Here is an 18,684-nt window from a genome sequence, read left to right as displayed (position 1 = left end):
GGAAGTGTTCTTCAGATTGTCTCTGCTCCAGGACAGCAGTATTTACGCCCTCAAGGCCCAGTTGTTATGCAGACAGTGTCTCAGGCTGGTGCTGTCCAGAATGCTTTGAATGCCTTGGGAAACAAGAACCAAACAAATGTTTCAAGTTCCACACCAGGAACTCCACCAGGTATGTTAATTTTGTTATTCAGAAACAAGAATTCTATCATTTACGTTTCATTCTATCACATTGAGCTTAATTATGACGCTATATTCCACATTAAATATTAAAATGAATGTTTCATGGCTATAACTGGATGAGTAGTTCTAAAATACAAATTAGGTTTGTGATGAAATAGAAATTAGTTCATGTTGATTCACCTTTTTTATTTTTTTGTTCTGAAGACATCTGCCTATTGTAGGCTACCAGTGTGCTTAGATTTTGACTTCATTAACATAAATGCTCTTTTAGACTTCTGTGTCATTTGATTTGGTAAATTGTCAATCACACATTGAGCTGAGCTTGTTCAGAATTTTCACTGTAAATCACTAAATTCATGGGTGGAGAACCTCTGGCCCATGGGTCATATTGATTTGATGTTGCCAAGGCAACATCAGGATAGACTTGAAATTCAATAAATCTCAGTGCTTTTTTTTAGGGTGAATTAATTGAATGTTTGACTAAATATTAGTCTGTGAATGATGATACAGATATCCAATGGCTCTTGGCAGAAAAAATTGCACTCCTGCAAATGAAGCATACATGATCATGTAGTAAAAAGTTAGAGAGCTGTCTCACAGGACCTTTTCCCCTTTGCTATTCTTGATCTTAGTCTCGTTCCTTTTGTGCAGATCTGAGTCTCTCTCCATTTGCACTTTCGCTCCCTCACTCTTTCTGACTCTACTTAGTTTTTGACCTTTATTCCTTTTCAGGTTTTTTAAAATGATTTTGAACCTGTAGTGATGATCTGCTTCTCTTCAGGAGCCCACTTCATCATTCTTCTTTCTTTCTTTGTTGTTTTATATCACTTTCTTTTCAAGGAAGTCATCTGTAAGATTGATCCTGTGCTTGGATAACCTGTACTCAGATTCTCTCTACTGTTTACTGTCTAAGCAACTATAGGTGGTATAGGCTGGGGCTGAATTCAAGAAGTCCTGAGTTCAAATCTGGACTCAGACACTGATTGAGGGACCCTGGACAAATCATTTCATCTCTGCCTCAATTTCCTCATCTGTAAAATGGGAGAAATCATGGCACCTACTTCCCAGGGTAATGAGGATCCAATGTGAGATAATATTTAGTACCTGGCAGTAGGTGCTTAAGATATGTTTGCCCCCTTCCTCTCTGTATGGCTTTGGGCAAGTCCTTAGTCTCTGAGCCTCAATTTCCTGATTTGTAAAGGGAAGGAGTGAGATTAGAGTCTTTCTGAGGTGCCTTTGACTACTACACCTATGGTTCTCCTAGCTTAATTTATATTCTTGAAGGAAAGGTATTAAAAAAAAATTACATAGATGATTTTCTGTATGTTTTGAATGGATATAAGCTTAAGATCTGGATCTTTTGAGATCCCAGCCACTCAATCAATAAATATTTTTAAGTGTCTACTGCATGCCAAACAGTATAACATAGAATACAGAAATATTAATGTAACCTTTTTTCATCAAATGATATGTTTCAAATTGTCCAAATTTTTCACGGTACACCATGATTAAAGTTGAATAATACCTATATATGTGGGTAAGAGGATGAAGAGAGCCAGATGGAAAGGGAAGAACCATTAGCTGGGGGGGAAAAAGAGATTATAAGGAGAAAAAGAGAGGTAAAGATGCAAGAGAAAAGAACAAAGAAAAGAGAATAACAGCAAAAAAACATGATGAAACATTTATTCTCTTCTTGTGTAATACCTGGTTTTTGCAAAATTTATCAGCTCTCTTCAGAATGGAATGAATTGATAGATATGGCTGGGAATCCTGGGAAATAGCTGTTTGGGGTGACCATTGGTATAAAGTTCTTTCTCTGTAGATTTGTCTAAGGCTGACCCTCTGAGAAATCCAGCCTTTCAAGATATATTGTGTCCATGTGCATGCATGTATGAATGTATGTATACATGCATAACCTGGGTATGTAGTATTTATGTCTATTAACATATACATATGTACATTCTTATATACCATATCTATGTATGTCATATATGTAATAAACATAGATATTATTTTAAGCACAATTAAGGTTTTTTAAATAGAGAGACATCATTAGTAAAGGAATTCATTTTTACAATCTTTTTCCTTTTCCCATTCCATTTTTTATGTATCCAGTAGAAAATATTACAAAATGTGACAATAGAGTAAAATATACTTTTATCTTATAAATATGGAGTTATTAATGTATGACCAAGGTTAATTTTCTATCACAATTTTTAAGAAACATTTACATATCTTTAATTAACATAATCAGTAAAAATTCAATAATTTGATTCAAATGAAAATTAGGTCCAGAGCTAGAAATATAATTACATTGCACCTGATAGTTGAATGCTGGCCTACTCCTTGCTGTTTCTCATTTTTTACAAATAAAAGATGGGTATGATGATATGCTTAGTGATCTTCTTCAAGAATGAAAGACAAATATCATCATCATCATCCACCACCACCACCATATATAATGTTCTCCTGGTTCTACTCACTTCACATTTCATCAGTTCATATTATAAAGTCTTTCCAATATTTTCTGAAGCTATTCCCTTCATCATTTTTGGTAGCACAATAATATTCCATCATATATGTGTATATATATATATATGTATATATATATATATATATATATATACATATATATATATATACACACATACATATATGTATATGTGTATATCTATATATATCTATATATATCTATATCTATATCTATATCTATATCTATATCTATATCTATATCTATATCTATATCTATATATATATATATATATATCCCCTCAATTTTCAATTTGCTGCTACCACAAAAAGAGTTGCTATAAATATTTTTTTCCCTAAAGGTTCTTTTCTCTCTCTTTTTTTTTAACTATCTCTTTTGGAAACACACCAAGTAGTGGTATTGTTGGCTTACAGGGCATGCACAGTTTTATAACTACTTGTGCACAATTCCAGATTGCTCTCCAGAATGTTTGGATCAATTAACAACTCCATCAACAGGTCATTAATGTTCCAGTTTCCCCACATTTCCTCCAGTATTTTTCATTTTCCTTTTCTGCCATATTAGTCAATTTGATATGTCTGAGGTGGTACTTCAGAGTTGTTTTAATTTTCATTTCTCCAATCAGTAGTGATTTAGAGCATTTTTTTATAGAGATAGCTTTAATTTCTTTTTTCTGAAAATTGTCTGTTCATCAATTGGTTCAGTTCTCTATATTTGAAATATAAGGCCATTATCAGAAAAACTTGCTGAAAAAGTTCCCCTCTTTTTCTGCTTTTCTTCTAATCTTGGCTGCATCTGTCTGATTTGTGTTAAAGTCTTAAAATTTAATGTAGGGGCGGCTAGGTGGTGTAGTGGATAAAAGCACCAGCCCTGGAGTTCAAATTCGGTCTCAGACGCTTAATAATTACCTAGCTGTGTGGCCTTGGGCAAGCCACTTAACCCCGTTTGCCTTGCAAAAACCTAAAAAAAAAAATTTAATGTAATTAAAATTATTCATTTTACATCCCATAATATTTTCTATCACCTGTTTGATCATAAGCTAGTCTATGTTCCCCAAATTGGCTTATGTTATTGCTTACTAGCTGTGTGTGATCCTGGGCTAGCAATGTAACCCAGTTTACCTCAGTTTTCTTATCTGTAAAATGAGGTGGAGAAGGCAGTGTCTAACAGCTCCAGGATCTTTGCTAAGAAAACCTCAAATGGAATCACAGGGAGTCAGACATAACTGAGAAATGACTTAACAACAAAACAATGCTCTCCATCTCTTGTTTGGTTACACATTCTTCCCTTTTCCATAGTTGTGACAGGTAAACTATTCAATACTCTCCTATTTGCTTCTGGTGTCACTCTTTGTGTCTAAAGCATTGTGCATTTTGACCTTTTCTTGGTATTCTATATAAGATTCCAGGGAATTTTGTCAAATAGTGAATTCTTGTCCCAAAAGCTTGAATCTTTGGGTAATCAAACACTAAATTTCTATGATCACTTATTGTGTATTGTCTACCTAAGTTATTCCCTGATTCACTGCTCTTTATTTCGTGGCTAGTAGTACTGGATTGTTTTAATGATGACTGCTTTGTAATGCAGTTTGCAATCCAGGACAGCTAGACTGCCTTTCTTCATGTTTTTAAATTGATTTTCTTGATATCCACATCCTTGACCTGTAATACTTCCAGATGAAATTTGTTATTTTTTTCTAGCTCCATAAAATAATTTTTTTGGTAGTTTCATTCACAGCAATATTTTTAATCCTATTCTTAACACAGAAGAGACTGAAATGGCAAATTCTTTTTATCTTGAGTCATAACAACACCATAATCCTGTAATTGAGAATACCAAAAACCTATGTCTCTCTTCTACCATGCACCTGTTTCATGTTTCCCTGAGCTAGTTTGCATAATTAAACATTTTTTTCAGAGTTCTTTTTTTTTTCCTTTTATTCAATACTGATGCTAGGATAGGTTTTTGGTGCCTAGAATTTTAGAGGAGGAAGAACTTTAAGAGAAAAATGAAATTAATTTTTCATATTATTAAGTTTCTAGACACCAAATTAGCCCATTTCAATTAAATATTTTCTTTGTATAACACTCAATTATATTGTGTTTTGTTCATATGAAAATAATGGGATTGATTAAAGAAGTTTAATTTTTTTTTAGGTAGGTGTGAATTAATGCTGGGTATTTTTAAAATTATAGTAGGTGTTCCAGGGAGAACAGCAGTTAATTCCTTGACATCAGGAGAAGCTGGAGTAGTATCAAAAATGGCCAGTCCTATAGGAGTCCCAACACAGGTTTGTAACTTACTGAATTCTAAACATAATTTTCCCCTTTTGTCATAGCAGATTCCATTTTATATGGGATATTAAAGTCACTTATAGCAGTAACTGGAAGTGTAAACATGTGGTTTTCAGAAGTTGCAGCTTACCTTAATAAGATTATGGCAAGTAAAAGCCTTATTTAAATATGGTGAGCTATTATTGAATGAGATTTTTAAAGTAAGAATTTCCTATTACAGATTTATAAAACTGGTACCCTAAATTGCATTAAAATTTTGCTTTCCCATAGTTTAATTTATGAGAAAGACAGTAAATCTTGTTTTATTTTATTCTAAAATATGCTTATGTATTTTCAGTGTTTATTTGAAGTATTATAGTATCTTAACTAGAAATGCCAACACGAAATAATTTTTAAACTTGCTAGAGAAATTGAAACCTTTCCCTTGTAATGCATTTGTATTGTTAGCTTCACAGAAGCAAGGAGCATAACTATTAAGTGTTATACAGTGGTCAAGGCAGGAACATGCATTTAGGACCTCTGTATTACTATTTGATGATTATAACTTGGCATATTATTTTTTTAACCATTTGATCATCTATTTCTCTGTACCTGAATGACCAAGTTCTCATTACCATTTTACCCAAAGGAGGAAAAGAATAGACTTTTGAAAGAACGATTGGACCGAATTTATCTGGGCAATGAGCGGCGCTGTTCCAGAAATCCTGTTTATGGCAGTGATTTATTAGGAATTTGCTCTCTGATTAGTTGGAAGAAGACATCTCTGCGTGGATCTGTAGACAGAAATAAATGGAGTTGGACTGGCATGGTGAACTGTTGCGCTTCTTCCTCAAGAAATACAACTGATATACTTCAGTGTTTGATGTTGACCTTAGAACAGCGAAGAGAATCCCTCCATGATATTATTAATAGGTATTATAACCCGAATAGACTTAAGTTTTACTTTCTTTTATTTTTTAATGTTCTCTTCTGGTGCTATTTCAGAATTGGTTTTGTGAAATTGCTGAGAATTTGAGCATCATACTATAAAATGCATTGAATTTGGATTTTGGAGATCAGAGTTCAAATCCCAGCTCAGATACTTTTTGGCTGTGACCATGTGCAAATCCTTACTTTTCCTTTAAAATGAGGCTTATGTTTGTATAGCTTATAGTTATTCTGAGGAATAGACTTTTTCAACCATGAAGTTCTTTATTACTGTAAAATCATCATTAATTGATATTTAAGTGCCTCCTATGTCTTTGATACTATTGGTCTAGATACAGTGAATCCCTGTTCTCAATGGGTTTATATTCTAAGTGAGTAGTGAGTGCACAAATCTATTAAATACATGCCATTAGATGTGGGGGGGTGGGGGTGGGGTTAAAGCAAGACCTTAGGTGGAAATTGATGCATCTTGAAGGAAGAGGCGACGAGGAGGAAGCTGGATGGATGGAGATCAGGTCAGTTGGGCTGACACTCCCTCACAGAGGGAGGAATGGTGAAAGTTAGTGCGGCTAGTTTGTGTTGAACTTTTAAAAACCATGAGCAGATCTGTCAACTGTGCCATTCAGCTGCCCCACAGCACATTTTTGAAGTGGGACAGAGAGAAAGGAGAGAGAAAATATAAGATAGTAGTGGGGAGGAATGGATGGAGGGGATTACAACCAGCAACAACTGTGGAAAAAATATGGAAGTAACTTCTATGATGGACTTATGATAAAGAAAATGATCCACCTGTGTGGGATAATTTTACCCGCTTAAATAAAACTTAGAGATTTCTCAAGGTATGAAGAGAACAGTTTTATTCAGTTCTCAAGAATTGGACCCCTTGCTCCGCCTTAAACGTGGAGAGAGAAAAAGGGGTGCAAGAGCAGGAAATCCAAGATCTATTTATCCTAAAGCAATTCCACCCCCCCCACACACTGACCCATCATCCTTAGTGAGGAATGTGGTCTTCACAATCTATAGGTGTAAATTACTCTAAAGAAAAAGCATATAATTCAAACAGAGACAGGTTCTCCCCCTCCAGGACAAGGAATGTAGAACCATCTGGACTTGTCCAGATAAGACAGGGTCAGTTTACTCTTTACGTTCTGTCAAGGTAACATTAAATTGCTTTTCAGGGGAGGAGGGGCAGAAGGGACATAACACACAGCTTAACTATTTCTAATCTATAATATTCTCCTGAAGAAATCTCAGACTTTCTCCCATTCACACCTGAGACAGAAAATAGACTGAAACACATTTTTTTCTCTTTCTTTTGCTTTATTTCTCATGAAGTTTTATATTTTTGTGGGAGAGGGGGCATTTACTCTTAAACAAGAATGTTTTCGTAATGTGTAAATAAATTAAAGAAAATTAAAAAAAAAAGAATAATGTAGACTAAATGATCTTCAGGTCCCTCCTGATAGAAATATTTACAATTTACATAAACAACAATCTGGCTCCAAAACCTGAATTCTACATTTATTTTTAAAACTATCCTTAAGGCCTGTGGGGGAAGTAGAAAAATAAATTTTTTTCAATGATAAAAAAAAAGAAAAAAGAAAAAAAAAACCACGAGCAGAGAAGTTTGCAGTTTATCCTTGAGGTCACAGAAAAACAGTGAAGTTTAAGTCAGAAAAGAGATGGTCACTATTACCCTTACAAAAATCACTTTGGCAGCATCATATGTATTGAAGCTGAGACTTGAGGAAGGCAGACTCATTTATTTGAAGGTGATGGGAACTTGCAGGAAGATGGAATAGCAAGTAGCTGATTGACTACACAAGGGTGAGAAGTCAAGGATGGTTCAGGGTTATGATTCCATGAGCCTGGAAGGATGGTAAAACTCCAGACAGAAATCTGGAATTAGGGGAAAGATCCCAAATTTTATTTTGAATTGAAATAGCAAAGCTCTTCCCCAAAGGTTTATTGTGTGCTTCTTAAGGAATGTGCTTGTATTTAAGGTAGTGATATCCAGGAGGATGGTGAGATGAAGCTTTGGCATTCCTGCTTCCTCTAGAGGGAAGGAAGAGTTGGGAGAATTGAATGTGCCAGTCTATTGAATGACCAGATTTAGAACTAGAGACAGTCTTGTTCAAACTCTCATCTTGTAGAGGAATATTTGGAGGCCCAAAGAGTTCCAAAAGAATGGATTTTATCTGTATCATACAGATAATAAGTATCAGCCAGTCATTAAGCCCATTCCTCATATACCACATCCATTGCTCTTTCATTATACTGCACTGCTTTTAAAATCAAATAAAATACAAACAGACCCTCAATCATATATTAGTTGTTCACATATCACAAGAACTATATAGTCAAGAAATTTCATAATCTCCCTTAAATGATGAGTGACCAACTATAGCTGTTATATGGGATTTGCTTTATTTCCCATTTGTGATACATTGAATCTGTTCACAGCTTCATTTAGCTCTTCTAATAGTGATTCAGCATTTGAAATTTGCCTTTGCCTTTATGTCACCTCCTTCACCTTTATAGTTAAGCTTCTATTCCAGCTCTCTGGGAGAGCCTCTAAAATGTTTGCATTATAATCAATTTTTCTTCTATTGGATTAGAATCCATAGGAGGAAACTTTTAAAATAAATCATGCCTTTTTCATCTTGTTTGAAGAAGCCATCCTTTTAGGCCTCATACCTATAATGAGTGAACTTGATCCATTATCCATATGACCTTTATTTTAAACTTAATTTTTTTGTTAGTTATTTTGCATTTCCTGGATGTACAGTTCTCAAGGTGTGGCCCTTAGGGAAACTTTCAATTGATTTTCCTAATAATACTAAGACATGGTAATTTTTAATCTAATTAATATTGATAAATATCCTGGACATAAACAAAAGGCCTTTGTAAGGGGAGAGTCCTCAATAATTTTTAAGACTGTAAAAGGTGCTCCAAAAGGCCAAAAGGTTTGAGAATTACTTGACTTGATTACAAAATTCTCAAGAACAGGATCAGTATGCCTTATATCACCTAGCCCTGAGCTTTTGTTTGTATATCATGGATTAAAATATTTGAATGATTGTAATACTACAGATGATTCATTAAGGTACTTCTGCAGTTATTTCCTCCCTCAAAGTCAAGTTATTAAGGATCCTTTCCTTTTTCTTTCTTTCTGCACTCTCAGACACATTTTGAAGAGGGCATAAGAGCTCCCTGCAGCCACTTCACAGTGAGGGGTTTCCACTTCTTCTGGGTGACTGAAGGATTCTGTTCATTTCACAGGGTGGCCTGTGTGCTTCCTGCTGTGGTGGCTGCTCCTCCTTGCTTGTACGTGGCCAAACCACCGCCCACTTACAGCCACAAAATGAAGATTTTCAGGCACTGTCTGAAGGAGCAGACTGCTCCCTATATACAGCAATTGCATGAAATAACGAACCTCAAGGTATTGCAGTTTCCTGAGCTCAGACTGGTACAGTATGATTCAGGTATGAGCAAAAATGGTTATTAGCAAAAATAAGTTATAATGGCTTGTATTTTTAATCTTATTATAAAATACTTTTTGTATTGTTATAGGAAAGTTGGAAGCTTTAGCTATCTTGCTTCAGAAACTGAAATCTGAGGGACGGCGGGTGCTGATCTTATCACAGATGATTCTGATGTTAGATATTTTGGAAATGTTCTTAGATTTCCATTACCTTACCTATGTAAGAGTTGATGAAAATGCTAACAGTGAACAACGACAGGTAAGAGAAGGCTTGTTGATCCCTTAGGGATTAGTATTAGCCAGCAGCTTCTTTTTAAAGAATGGAGTTTATGATAATAGAGTTAAGTAATTTACTGTTATCACTATCATTACCTTTTTTAGTCCTATCAGTACTGAATTATTTGATCTCTTTGAACTTTGGTAAATGCTGATTGACATAAATTAGACAAATATATAGTTTAGAATCTAAACTATAGTTCATGCTATCTCAACTTTACATCATGCTATTGCATTCAGGCAGTTTGAAGTGATAGTTATCTTGGTATCAGCATAAATCAACCTCAATAACCTATGTGGGTCAGTCTTAGGGACTAGTAGTGTTCAAATAATAAAGATAGGCTCTTTTTCTGAAATAACATAGTTTTAAAATTCAGTAAAGCTTAAATTTTTAAAAAAGGAGTATTTAATTTAATTAGCACCTTTCACTACTAGATACGCATATCTCCCTTCTTCCTCAGCCTTACTCCAGGGGCTTTCTTGACCATAGAGTGCCCTGGCATTGCCTGAGGAGATATCAGAAAGCACATTTCCCTCCCCAATAAGAGCTGGATTTTCTTTTGGGGCCTACAGTTGGAGCTGACATAAACTGTAGAAGAATATTTCATTTTTCCACTTTTTTTGTAACTGATTAACTGAATATAACTTAAGAATTCTGAAAGCTTTTTTTAGATAGTTAAAAATCACCATGTAAATGCAGAAACAAATCAGTATGTATTGCTAATAATTAGGACATTTTCAAAAATAAGTTTCAGTAGTAAAATAACTATGCACTATTCTTCAAATAAAACATGAATCAGGCACTTCAGATTTCAGAATACAGTCTAATTTTGGATAATATTTAAATGCTGACTGGAGAAGGAAGTGGGAAACCATGCCTATGGATGGCACTGGTTTGCTATAGTCCATGGAGTCACAACTGGACATGACTGAACTACACTTAATTGTTAATCTTTTATTTTTTTAAAATTATTTAGTCTTGTAAGTTTTTCATTTCTAATTTAGGAACTGATGAAGAGTTTCAACAAAGACAAGCGGATATTTTGTGCCATTCTTTCTACACATAGTCGTTCTACAGGTATAAATCTTGTAGAAGCTGACACAGTTGTGTTTTATGATAATGACTTAAATCCAGTGATGGATGCAAAGGCTCAAGAATGGTGTGATAGAATTGGAAGAAGCAAGGACATCCACATATATAGGTAATTTTCACTTAAAGAATTAAAGGTTTTTTTTTTTTTTTTTTTTAGGTTTTCTTTTTCAAGGCGAATGGGGTTAAGTGGCTTGCCCAAGGCCACACAGCTAGGTAATTATTAAGTGTCTGAGACCAGATTTGAACCCAGGTACTCCTGACTCCAAGGCCGGTGCTTTATCCACTATGCCACCTAGCTGCCCCAAGAATGAAAGTTTTTGAAAGAAGTTGAATCTACCTCTCTTGCCATTAATTGCAAAAATAGAACTGTAAATCTCTCTTCTCTCTACATATACACACATGCACGTACATATATACCTATAAATACATATATATGTGTACATCTACACATGCACTCACACACACATACACACACATATATACTTACACATACATAAAATTAAGACAGTTATAAAATCCTGTGGTATATACTTTTAGAGATTACTAAAACTTCTGGTCTCTGAACTGTACAGAAAGACTAATTCTATTTCTAGTGTTTGATGAGTGACTCTTAATTACAGCTTCTTATTCATCTCTATGCAAACAACCTTTAGCTAGACATCTATGTCTCTTGTACAATGTCCTTGATTCATGCTAACATAACTCAACATTTGTCTTGTTGTGTCTCATGTTTTCAGTCTGTTTGGAATCCAGATAATTGAATTCATAGGCAGGGTTCCAGCTCAGGTTTTTGACTTGGCTATACCACTTTTTAGCTGTGTTATTCATTTACTTCTCTGAGACTATTTTTTCTTCTATAAAATGTGGATATTTGGCCATTCTACTCTTTAGAGTTGTGAATACCAAATGAAAGGTGAGAAAGTACTTTGGAAGCTTCAAGTCTATGTGTATTTAAACTTTTAGCATCATTGTTTTTAAACACAATCCTTGCTATTATATAGTGCCCTCTTGTTCTGCACTTTTTCATTGTCACACAAAACTATTTAATAAATATTTTCTTCTTGTGTAGGCTTGTGAGTGGCAATTCCATAGAAGAGAAATTGTTGAAAAATGGAACTAAAGATTTGATAAGAGAGGTTGCTGCTCAAGGAAATGACTACTCCATGGCATTTTTAACTCAGGTATTTTTAATGTATTAAAAATCTCAGAGTGAAATTATATCATATAATTTGTTACATTGTTTTTAATAGATTTCAAAATCAGATAATTACCTAGTGTTAATCCTTTATACCTAGAGTATAAAAGTGTGTCCTTAATTATTGAAAGATGTGATCATTTTAATTTTTGCAGCAAACTATCCAGGAGCTATTTGATGTTCACTCTCCTGTAGAAGACTCTGGTTTCAGAGTTAAAGCTGAAGAATTTGTTGTTCTTCCTCAGGAGCCCTCTGCCTCAGAAGCAATTGCACCTAAAATCGCAAGACCTTTTATAGAGGTAACTTTTCTGGAAAAAGCAACTGACAAAAGGATATACTTTTTAGAGACTCCTCCCCCCCTCCAATCTCTTTAACCATATCTTTATCCAACATCCTCACATCATTGAAGTTATTGCTCTCTAACTTCCCTGGACCTCTTGTCCCTCAACCCTGGTTATTATAACTAGTCCTTTCGAAATACATTGAATCCCTTCTGAGTCTTAACTCTCTAGTTTTCTATGTTAATGTTACCTACCCTGCCACTCTTAATTCCCTTATCTTTTTGAACAATTTGTCCACAGTCCTGGAACATGACTACTATTTGGTTTTTAGATCATTCAGGGCAGAACAGTAGCCTACTGAAGAAAGACACAAAACTACCCAGACCTGACTCATTTGTATTTGAGCTATAGATGCTTTACAGTAATCCTTTTTTTATCTCCTTGATTTCATTACTATCCATGTATCTCTCCTATCCCTCACCCCCATTCCCCTTTGTTGTTCAGTAATTTTACTTGTAGTTGACTCTCCATGACTCCATCTTGGGGTTTTCTTGGCAGAGATACTGTAATGGTTTGTCATTTTCTTCTCCAACTCATTTCACAAATGAGGAGCTGAGGCAAACAGGATTAAATGACTTGCCCAAGTTCTTACAGCTAGGCCATATTTGAATTCAAGATGAGTCTTCCTAACTCCAAGGCCAGTGCTCCATTCACTGCTTTCAAGTCTCCAGTTCTGTCATATCTTCTTTCACTCTTAGCAAATGATTTTATATACTCCTTTAACTGTGAAGATCATGGCTGTTTGTTTTGAGTATACCAGCTAGCTTCTTCTTCACTTGAGAAAACTTCTTGTCATAGAGAATTGTGTTCCTCATATTCTTAAGGTTTATTACTCTTCTTTCTGTTTACTAAATTCTGTGACATTGTGACTTCTGAAGAATCTTATTTAATTGGTTATTTACCTCCTAAATGAAATGAATTTGTTCCCTTAATTTCTACTTTACAGTCTTCCTTTTCTTTAAGAATCAAAAGTATTGTTCTTCAAAAGTGTTGCCCCTCCAAGATTTTTGAGTCACTTAAATTTCTAGTAGCACATTTCCTCTGTACTGCTTACTGCCCCTATGACTTGTGACCAGTCCCTTCTTTGAGTCTCTATTTATAAAATGAAATGACTTATGAAGAACTTTCTAGCTTGAAATCTATAATCCTGAGATGCATTTTCCCATTGTCCTTAAAACATTCTTTATTCATTCCCAACTCAGAGTCTTTTCTTATATCCTTCTTGTCCTACCCATCTTTCTATATCCTACCCATGACTGTTTTGAACCATGACCCCAGTTTGTCAAGGATACTATTGAATGCCCTTTTCAATGGGTGAGAGGTTGAACTTACTTTGAAGTCCTGGCTAACTCTTCATTTGCCTGGATCATTTTTATGTAAACTTATAGTTTCTCATCAGAACCTTTTATGTATATATATTTTTTTCCCCTACAAAGACTGTAAGAAATAGTTTTAAACTTTTACATATGGATATGGATATGGATATGGATAAAATATTCATTGAAAGTATCAGTGATCTTACTGGGAGTGGTGGAGATGTGATTTTTTTTATAGTCTACAATGTTGAATTAAATCTTTTAGAAGCCTTTTCTTTTTATGAGTCTTTTAAAACTACATACAATTTTTCTTGAAAATGTGTTTTCTCAAGGCTCTTAAGAGTATTGAATATTTGGAGGATGACACCCCAAAATATGAAGAAACAGCAGTGTGTGAAACAAGTGCTGATATTCTGTCTTCAGAATTAGATGATCCAAGAGTTAATGAAGAACCCTCACAGTTAGAAGAATTAGCTGATTTTATGGAACAGGTGAAGTGATTTAAAAAAAAATTACTTTTAAAGCTTTTCAATTTTAAGATTCTAGTTCATTATGGGTAGCAACAGAATTTGGTTTCACATGAAATGCTTCTAATTTAATTGGAACATGTATTTTATTTTATTTTATATATTGGGATGAGAAAGACTTGAATTTTATTAGCTTCCTACTAATGATCTTTGGAAAATATATATTTTGAAACAGCTTACACCAATTGAGAAGTATGCTTTGAATTATCTTGAATTATTCCATGCTTCCATTGATCAGGAAAAACCAAGAGACACTGAGGTAAGAGAAGAGTTTTATGTATCTGAGTTTAAAATGGACATTGCCCACATGCAGTTTTAAAAACAATTACACCAGAAGAACTATTTGAGAAATAGTAACATGGTAACTTAAAAGTAATTAGCTATTTAAGATTTACAGAGCAGTTTCTCTCACATTAAGTCTTTGAAATTGAGGAAACTTGGGCTCTGTGAAGTTTTTACTTGCTTTGTGACATACAGATAACAAATATAATTGCAGATAAACTTGGAGAAGTTTTTTAAGCTGGGGGGTGGATTTGTGTATAATTTTTGTATTAGAGAGAGACTGTGTTCAAGAATAATGATCTCAGATTACAAGTTAAGTTATAAATAAATGTTAGCATAAGTATTTGATAATAAGACAATGTGTTTAGTAAAAGTTAAAATTTTAGTGTTTAGTGAAAATTTTAGTGTTTTAGTAAAAGTAAAAATTAGAAATGAAGAGTGTAGGGCATAATAAAATTTGTGCTTATGATTTTCTGTTGCTAGCTAAGATTTTTAGATGTTTTTTTCTGATGAATCTCATTCTTAGGAGATAGCAATAGCTTCAAAGGAATGGGAATCCAATAATATGAAACGACTTAAAGAGAGAGATGCCACAGCGCTATTAGAAGAGAAGGAGGAAGAATTACTGACATATACTAGAGAAGATGCCTACAACATGGTAATGTTAGGGTACCCTCAAATTCCAAGGGGAAAACTGAGCATCTTTTTTGGAGGTGTTTGTATGGCTTACATGGCTGTATATAGTTTTAATGTTAAAAACTAAAATCAAGTGCAAGTAACAAATCAAGAAACACCTAAAAATGTATAAGTGACTGATAAAACACAAATAGCTTTCTGGAATAAGGACTTTTTTGTAAAATCTTACTAATTATTTAAAAAAATATATAGATATCTTCCACAGTAAACTGATTGTACTTTTTTTTGGATGCCATGATTGAAATCCTTTTTCATATTCTTAAGTAGAATGCTGCATGTTCAGTGATCTCTTGAGTCCTTAAAATTCCCATATCTCCTACAGGAATATGTTTATGAAGATACTGATGGGCAAACAGAGATTATGCCAGTGAGTCACTTCATTTAATTTTGTTTCACTGTCAAGCAGAAATCACTTTATATGACAAATATAATAGAAAATGTTTTCTTTATACAGCTCTGGACTCCTCCTACTCCACCTCAAGATGACAATGACATCTATATTGACTCGGTTATGTGTCTGATGTATGAGAACACACCTATACCTGAATCTAAGCTGCCTCCAGTGTATGTGCGAAAGGAGCGTAAGCGACACAAGACAGATCCCTCTGGTAAATGGGGCCAAAAAGTGGACTCACTGACATCACCTGTTTGCTGGTCTGGGCAATTTGTATATTTAATCTGCTGAGAGTGTACAGTATCACTTGCTATTTGGAGGACTTAGTTATTTGGTTTGTGAAGCTTAGAAAAGGAAGCTAGTAGTTATATTCAGCCATTTTTGCTTGTCATGTCCCTTTTGTTTTAGCTGTATTTAAATTAAAAATTAAAATTAACTTAATGAATCCTCCAAACGTGATTTACAAGACATGTGAGTTCATAAGCAACATTAAGCCTTTTTGTGCTGGGGGGATGGGGGGAGGAAACAGACACCAGTTTATTGATAAAAATCATTTTATGATGTCTGATTAGCACAATACTTTGTAGGCCCTGCTTTTTTACCCAACAATATGTACCATTACCTTTGCTCATTGTGATCACTTTCACCAATGTCCTGTTCTTCTTGCTAAAGAAGGCATCTCTTCCTTAGCTGTTGGTCGGAAGAAGAAGCAGCGGCATGGAGAGGCTGTCATTCCTCCTCGATCCCTCTTTGACCGAGCAACTCCAGGGATGTTGAAGATGCGTCGAGAGGGTAAAGAACAGAAGAAGAACATTCTGTTGAAGCAGCAGACTCAGTTTGCCAAACCATTGCCAACTTTTGTCAAACCAACAGCAGAGACTGGGCAGGACAACCCAGAGTGGCTCATTAGTGAAGACTGGGCATTGTTGCAGGTGAGAAATCTTGCCCATGATGCTTTCAGTCTTTCTCTCCCCACCCTTGTGCCATGCCAAGTTTCTGTGTTCTTATGTGGCAAGTATTTCTTAGATACAGAAAAATAAATTAATTTATACTTTTGCTGACGTTTTAATTTGAAACTTCTTTCTTTAGGCTGTAAAGCAGCTGCTTGAGCTTCCTTTAAATCTCACAGTTGTATCACCAGCACACACACCTAATTGGGATCTTGTTAGTGATGTTGTTAATTCCTGCAGCCGAGTTTATCGATCTTCCAAACAGTGCCGAAACCGCTATGAAAATGTCATAATTCCTAGAGAAGAGGGAAAGGTAAGTTTAAGCTCAGTTATGCTTTTCCAGAAACTAGATATAGAACAGTGATTTAGAATTTTTATTACTAGATCAAATGATTTTCATCAAGTCACTGTAAAATCTGTCATTTGCATCAAACCTTTCCACCCAGCAGAAAAATTCCATTCTGAAATTGTCATTGATGAAGTTATCATAAACATGGTTCATTCCTTCAGTTATCTTATTATTTTGTCACATTGTTATTTTCTGTTTTACAGAGTGGTGGGTTAAGAGCAGAAAAAGTGATCCTTAATACTAATCATTAGTTTGCTTACAGAAGAGATTATTGAGCTAGTTGTATCCAAACTGTTTTGTCACCAAACCCTCACTTACGTCTTTTGGCATGTTTTGGTTGTTTTAGAGGAACCAGGTTGCATTTTGAATGTTTCAAGTTTTAAAATAATGCTGAATACAGTATTTTTACGTACATTTACAGTGTATGTAACTTTTCTTTTAAAAAATATGCAAAATGCTAAAATGGATATCCTTGTTGAGAAAGGATGAGAAATGATTTTCCCCTCCTCTAGAGCAGAGGTGGGGAATGCCTGTCCCACCAGCGAGAGAAGACCCTCAAAATCATTTGGTATGGTGCTGCCAAGGCATCTTCAGGCAGGACTCAAAATTCAGTAAATCTAGGAACTTTTTAGAGATGAAATAATGAAATATTTGATCAAATATAGCAGGTTAATTTTCAAGTTGATGGTTTGGAAGGTCCTCAAATTTCCAAATGACCCTTGGCAGAAAAAAGGTGCCACCCCCCCCAAATAAAGAACACTTAGGTCTCCACTTTGTAACGTTTTTCTTCTCAGGCCCTGTTTGGTCATCTCTTTCTGTTTTTTCCTCTGGCTTTCCTCATGCAACTATCTCTCTTGCGTTGCATGACTGCTTGACTCTCTTTGGGAAAATCTCAAAACTGTACAGTACTGGAAAGCATCTTTGACTTTAGTCCAGATGAGTACAATATATTTTGATGAGAGCAATGATCTCTCTATACCATGCCCTATTTGTGGTGGAGTAGCCTTTTGAGGGAAGGGATTTATTTGAATAGGATTAATAAAGTAAGGCTATAGGAGCTGCCCCCACTTTAATCAGATTCTTGGATTTCTGTCAGAACTTGAACACAGGATTATATCTTTCTATCAGTAACAGGGTACAAAGTGAGGCATTTTTTAGGGAGTCCTCCAAAAGTTTAGATGATAAACTTAATATTTTGGGGGATAAATTTAGAATTTTACATTTGAGAAAATTAACTTATTTTTATACTCTTTGAATTACCTTTTCATTGTTTGAAACTTTTTTTATCTCCAAAGTATTTGTTTCAAACAAAACAAACTTTCTTTGTAAAAGATTTATGAGGTACCTTCACAAATGAGACTTCCTGAAGTGCTTTATGTCTGTGTGTTTTGGAAGCATTAATGGTAATTAGCCATAACCTTAACATGGAAAAAAAATAAAGCTAAAATGTTTTCTTCTTTTATAGCTGATTTATGAAGCTAATCCAAAGAAAAAGGCAAAAAATATTTATAAGGTATGAAGGTGATATTCTGAATAAATTGGAAAACCTTGTTGTAGAGCTGATGCAAAGAAGCACACATAAAAGACAGTCTCAGAATTCTTTTAATAGTTCACAAAAATTTGACCATTCAGAATTTTCTATAGTGCAAAAAGATTTGCTTCTGGGCATTAGACAACAAAGAGTAACCCACTTAACATCAGCAGGAGGAGATTTCCTGCAGCTCCCCTTATGACTATTCCACCAGAATTCAGAATGGTCATGGAAATTAGACTTAGGAGAATTAGGTCCCGGGTCCTTGGTGTGACCAAATAGTGCCAGTTGGGACCAAGAAGTCAAAGTGAAATTCTTACTCCCTCAAAGCCAAAAAGGTGTATATGTTATCAGGAAT

The 18,684-nt window shown here is 34.7% G+C and overlaps 1 protein-coding gene and 1 non-coding gene across 2 annotated transcripts in view; both read left to right on the top strand.

Annotated features, from left to right (window-relative positions):
* EP400 (E1A binding protein p400) overlaps positions 1 to 18,684 on the top strand; it is a 135,009-nt gene that overhangs the window by 93,898 nt on the left and 22,427 nt on the right. Inside the window, exons 25-39 of the mRNA XM_074205228.1 lie at positions 2 to 169; positions 4,867 to 4,961; positions 5,594 to 5,877; positions 9,175 to 9,377; positions 9,466 to 9,635; positions 10,658 to 10,854; positions 11,815 to 11,926; positions 12,096 to 12,239; positions 13,930 to 14,088; positions 14,300 to 14,383; positions 14,933 to 15,064; positions 15,425 to 15,469; positions 15,557 to 15,710; positions 16,187 to 16,428; positions 16,586 to 16,759. Of these exons, the coding sequence (XP_074061329.1) occupies positions 2 to 169; positions 4,867 to 4,961; positions 5,594 to 5,877; positions 9,175 to 9,377; positions 9,466 to 9,635; positions 10,658 to 10,854; positions 11,815 to 11,926; positions 12,096 to 12,239; positions 13,930 to 14,088; positions 14,300 to 14,383; positions 14,933 to 15,064; positions 15,425 to 15,469; positions 15,557 to 15,710; positions 16,187 to 16,428; positions 16,586 to 16,759 (2,363 nt within the window). The remainder of the gene's footprint in view (position 1; positions 170 to 4,866; positions 4,962 to 5,593; positions 5,878 to 9,174; positions 9,378 to 9,465; positions 9,636 to 10,657; positions 10,855 to 11,814; positions 11,927 to 12,095; positions 12,240 to 13,929; positions 14,089 to 14,299; positions 14,384 to 14,932; positions 15,065 to 15,424; positions 15,470 to 15,556; positions 15,711 to 16,186; positions 16,429 to 16,585; positions 16,760 to 18,684) is intronic.
* On the top strand, positions 10,105 to 10,239 carry LOC141503828 (small nucleolar RNA SNORA49). The gene has a single exon (XR_012473129.1). It is a non-coding gene; the product is annotated as a small nucleolar RNA SNORA49 (small nucleolar RNA).

The sequence above is a fragment of the Macrotis lagotis genome, chromosome X, assembly GCF_037893015.1.
Source record: "Macrotis lagotis isolate mMagLag1 chromosome X, bilby.v1.9.chrom.fasta, whole genome shotgun sequence".
Classification (NCBI taxonomy): domain Eukaryota; kingdom Metazoa; phylum Chordata; class Mammalia; order Peramelemorphia; family Peramelidae; genus Macrotis; species Macrotis lagotis.
The sequence above is the reverse complement of the archived record's forward strand: the minus strand, read 5'-3'. Positions and strand labels throughout refer to the sequence as shown.